Raw genomic sequence first — 5,146 nt, 5'->3', positions numbered from 1 at the left:
ATGAACATGGGATGGCTTCCTATTTATTTAGATTATGTTTAAACTGAACAGTGTTTTATACCTTTCAACGTATAAATTTTGTATTTTTTGTTAAATGTATTCCTAAGTATTTTATTCTTTTTGATGCTATTGTAGATGGATTTTTTCATAATTTGCTACTGATTTTAAAGATGCAAAGATCTGTTTGCATTTACTGTTGTTGCTGTCAAGTTGACTCTGACTCACAGCAACCTTATCTTTAACACTGCAAAACAGTGCCCGGTCCTGTGCCATCTTCATGATTGCTGGTTATGTTTGGGCTCATCTTCCAGCACTATACTGGGCAACATTCTGCTGTGATCCATAAGGTTTTCATTGTCCACTTTTCAGAAGTAAATCGCCAGGCCTTGCTTCCTGATCCATCTTAGTCTGCAAGCTTCACTGAAACCTGTCCATCCTGGTTGACCCTGCTGGTATATGTTAGTGGCATAGTTTCCAGCATCACAGCAACATGCAACCCACCACAGTACAAAAAACTAACAGAAGGGTGGTGGTTCTACTTACTATATTCCCTGAATTGTCCAGGTCCAGCATGCCTTCTCCCCCTTTCAGCCCTCTGCCCATGCTACTCCCCCAGAATACTCTTAATACACCAAGGCCCACTCACTGTCAGCCTGGGAGCTCTTGAAAGCAAGAGCCAGGCTGGTGGCCTCTGCAGGTCCTCAGAGGGACACAGTAAGCCCCAGGAAGCACTGGCTGAAGAAATTTCAACAAGTAGGTTTTGATCTCTCATCAAAAGCTCAGCTAAGGGGGCTTGGGACGCATCAGTGAACAAAACAAATCTCCCTGCCCTCATAGAACTGACTTTTATTGTGGTGAAAATAGATATAATAAAACATATACCATCTCAATAATTTCTGCAGGTACAATTCAGTGACACTGATTACGTTCAAGTTGTGCACGACTCTAGAACTTGTATCTTCCAAGAAATCGAAAGACGACAAATTATAAACAAGGCAAATATGTTACAAGGTGCGGGAATTTCAAAGCCTACCCCACCTCCCTCCCTCATTCCGCGACCCACGCTTCGGCTCCCCCAGCTCGAGGTCCTCCTCTCTGGCCCGACCCTGACGCCACAAGGTTGAGAGCGTTTGTGTCCGGTTCCGCCTGCCCAGCCCGGAAATCGGGTCAGACACAGTAGAATGAAAAAAAACCGATAAGAATAGAGTAAGATGACCGGCGGCCCAGCACCGGGAGCGCTTCACACGCTGAAATGCGCATGCGCAATGGGCGGTCAGGTCGGCTTACCAAAACCCATGCGACAGGTCTGACCCTCACGCAGGCGCACTGGCGGCCTCCAGGAGCGCTTCCGCCTCTCCTCTGCCGCCGTCGCCATGGCCGCCGCGGCCCCGGGCCTCATCTCGGTCTTCTCGAGCCCGCAGGAGCTGGGCGTGTCGCTGGCGCAGCTGGTGGTTCAGCGAGCAGAGTGCTGCCTGGCAGGAGCCCGCGCCCGCTTCGCGCTCGGCCTGTCAGGCGGCAGCCTTGTCTCGATGCTGGCCCGCGAGCTGCCCGCCGCCGCCGCCCCCGCCGGGCCCGCCAGCCTCGCTCGGTGGATGCTGGGCTTCTGCGATGAGCGCCTCGTGCCCTTCGAGCACCCCGAGAGCACGTATGGCCTCTACCGGGTGAGGGCTACGGGGGCCGCTGGGGATCATGCCAAGCGGTCCCCGCCCATGCGTAAACCCTGGCTACGGGGACCGCCAGGGGTCATGTCAGGGCGGACCGCACCCAGCACCTAAACCTAGGTTACGGGGGCCTTCGGGGGTTATATCGAGGTGGACCACGGCCACCGTCTATACTCTGCCTATGCCGCGATAGCGTTGGACTTTGCCCTCTCCCTAAATGCTAGGTACGCGGACTGCCAGCGGTCGTGCTGAGAGATCTCTGGCCACCGCCTAAATCCTGGCTACGGGGGCTGCCTAGGGTCAAAGCAAAGCTTCTGTTTTTATCTCGCTGGAAGCCTGGAAGTGGTCGTCTGGCTGCCCTGAGGTCATACCCGAGCTATGCCACCCTCTTCTTTTCCGTGGGAGAGCCGTGGGGGCTTTCAGATCCCTTCTTTGTTTTATCCTGTGTGTAGGAAGAGGGCATGGCGTGGGAAAGGGCTGGCGGTGAAACAGATTGGCCGGTCCAGCGACTTCGAGAAGTTGGTTCGGCGTCTTGTTGCAGCCTTGTAGTATGCACAGCGCAGAGTTAGGGGCAGGGAGGGTCGGGTGTACCACTGGCCCTGCCTCCCCATGCAGCCTGGGCCTCTGTTTCCCTGAGTTCTCTGTGGTGTTCAAGTCGCCTGCGGTTCTTAGAGCCTCCAGTCTGGTTAGCTTGGCCTCTGTAGAGTCAGATGGATTGACACAGTGGCTGCAACGATGCCCTGAAGCATAGCAAGGATTGTGAGGGTGGCGCAGGACGGAGCAGTGTTTCGTTCTGTTGTATAGAAGGTTGCTATGAGTCAGAACCAACTCGATGGCACCTAACTACAGCAACATAGAGTCAGGGACCTGCCACGTTTTACAAGCAGGGAAATAGGCTGGGAGGAGCAGTGGCCTGCCCTGGGTGCCTGGCTATATCTTGGTCAGCCCCCCTCCTGTCGGGGAGGAGAATAACCTGGGGAAGGCAGGAAGGGGTGACCTTGGCCAGGAGCCACAGGTCACCTGAGCCAGGTGTGGGCCCCATCCCTGGTACTGACCCTGAGGAAGGGGCACTGGTGCTCCTGGCAGCAGGGATGAGCCTAGCAAGGAAATGGGGACAGGATGGAGGGGACCCTCAGGGGCAAGCAGGCAGGTAGATACAGGGGGACCCAAGGTCCTGGGAGAGCAAGGCAGGCAGGAGCTCAGAGTCCAGCAAAGTAGCAGAGAAGCAACATTGGGTGTTTGTGTAGTGAAACGGTTCTAGGTTCCACAAGGGTTTGCCGTGCTCTAGGTGTGAGCTGATGACGCTGTTGTTTTTCACAAGAAGGAACATTTGTCAAGTGCCAGCCCAGTGCTGACCACTTCATCCATGTCATCTCATGAATACCCACTGCAGCCTATGAAGTAGGGCTGCTGTTACTCCTATTTCACAGATGGTGCAGTGTGATAGATGGCTTTTATATGGCCTTTCACCATGGTCTTGTTAACTCCCACCGAATGATTGGGTGAGACTATGCAAATAAGGTGCTTGTGGCCCACCAAGGGGATTGGCCAGCTTGCTAATAATGCGAATAAGGTGCATGGTACCCTTGTGTGGGGTGGGAACATGCAAATAAGGTATATGGAACCCTAATGAGGAGATTGGTCAGTTTTGCCATCCTGCTAGGCTTAAAATGAGCCATCCCAGAGGCAGGAAGGAAGGGAGCTCATTACCACCAAGAAAGAAGAGCTAGGTGGAGCACATTCTTTGGACCCGGGATTCCTGTGCTGAGAACCTCCTAGACCCAGGAGACAGAGCTGTAACACAGCAAATGGCAAGAGGCGGCAAGAAGCAACAGCAGAGAAATGGTGGCAGTAGAGGCAGCAGAACCAGGAGACTGGCAAGAGATGATGCGGTGGGCTTCCCAGCCTGCAGAGCGAGAGAGCTGAATGCCTTCGGGCAGGAGGCTTGCTGGCAGACTGGGGTGCCTCTGGGCACTTGATGGTGGAGCTAGGCTTGCTGACCCACAGAGCTAGAGAGCTGAGGGCTTTGGCAGAGTAGGATGCCTGTGGGCACTTATTGGCGGAGCTAAAAAGCTTTGTAACACTTGCCCAATCAGGGCAGAGGGCAGGCCGAGGGGCCAAGGGCCGGAGAGAGGCCTGCCTGCGGGCACGGCTGAGAAGAGGCTATCCTGATCAAAGAACTGTATCTGAGTTGTTTCTGATCCTGAACTGTAACCTGTTACTTCCTTAATAAACCCCATAATCATGAGTATTGTCTGAGTTCTGTGTGGCCATTGCAATGAATTCTCAAACCCAGCAGAAAAGTAGAGTGCGTAGGAGGGATGGTTGGTGTCAGTACTGGTAAAAAGGTTGGAGAGAGGAAGTGTGTCTGACCTCCGCCTCATAGGAGTCAGCCTTGGGTTGTTGATATTGATTGTCCTTTCCCCTTGAGATGTTAGAGAAGGTCAGATGCCACCACCAAGCCATTTTTAGAGAAGGGGACACTGAAGTTGAGAGAGGAGCGCTCACCTGCCCGAGTCACTCAATGAGTCACAACTGAGTCAGGGCTGGAACCCGTCCTACCTGCACCTGGGGACACATCAAGATGGGCCATGCTCGGATCCTATTTCCTGGACGTCCTCCCTAAGGGCTAAATTAAAAAGTGGGATTTTGTTCTTTCTTTTTACTTTGTGTGACTTTAAAACTTTTTTTTAGAATAAGAAAAATGTACTTGCTTAGGTTGAAAAACAAAAAGCTAACAAAACACTAAAAGAGTTCTTACAACAGTGATCTCATATTTGTCCTTTTACAACTGACTAATTTCACTGAGCATAATGCCCTCCAGATTCATCCATGTTGTGAGATGTTTCGCAGATTCACCATTGTTCTTTATCTTTGCATAGTATTCCATTGTGTGTATGTACCATAATTTCTTTATCCATTTGTCTGTTGATGGGCACCTATGTTTTTTCCATCTTTTTGCTATTGTGAACAATGCTGCAATGCACATGGGTGTGCATATGTCTGTTGCATATATGTATTGTCACATACATATATTATATGTGGCCACCATTATAAGAACTCAAGAAAAGGTTTAACATAGAAGAAAACATTCTTTGATGGTTAGGAGGGTGAGGAGGGAGGGAGAGGGTTATTCACTAACTAGATAGTAGACAAGAATCATCTTAGGTGAAGGGCAGGACAACACACAATATAGGGGAAGGCAACACAACTGGACTAAACCAAAAGCTCAGAAGTTTCCTGCACACAGCCAAACACTTTGAGGGACAGAGTAGCAGGGGCTGGGTTCTGGGGACTGTGGTTTCGGGGGACATCTAGGTCAACTGGCATAACAAAGTTTATTAAGAAAATGTTCTGCATCCCATTTTGGTGTGTGGCGTCTGTGGTCTTTTTTTTTTTAATTTTTCCCATACAAAAATTTATACATACATTGTTAGTGACTCTAATTGCTCTCCCCATACTGTGACAGCACACTCCTCCTTTCT

The 5,146-nt window shown here is 51.0% G+C and overlaps 1 protein-coding gene across 1 annotated transcript in view; it reads left to right on the top strand.

Annotated features, from left to right (window-relative positions):
- The first annotated feature begins 1,154 nt into the window (after nucleotides 1-1,154).
- Nucleotides 1,155-5,146, top strand: part of PGLS (6-phosphogluconolactonase) — a 7,711-nt gene continuing 3,719 nt past the window's right edge. Inside the window, exon 1 of the mRNA XM_004384402.3 lies at nucleotides 1,155-1,661. Coding sequence (XP_004384459.1) covers nucleotides 1,374-1,661 — 288 coding nt within the window. The 5' untranslated portion in view covers nucleotides 1,155-1,373. The remainder of the gene's footprint in view (nucleotides 1,662-5,146) is intronic.

This window comes from Trichechus manatus, unplaced genomic scaffold, assembly GCF_000243295.1.
Source record: "Trichechus manatus latirostris isolate Lorelei unplaced genomic scaffold, TriManLat1.0 scaffold00122, whole genome shotgun sequence".
Classification (NCBI taxonomy): domain Eukaryota; kingdom Metazoa; phylum Chordata; class Mammalia; order Sirenia; family Trichechidae; genus Trichechus; species Trichechus manatus.
Note: the sequence above shows the minus strand (reverse complement) of the source record. Positions and strands in the feature narration are given on the sequence as shown.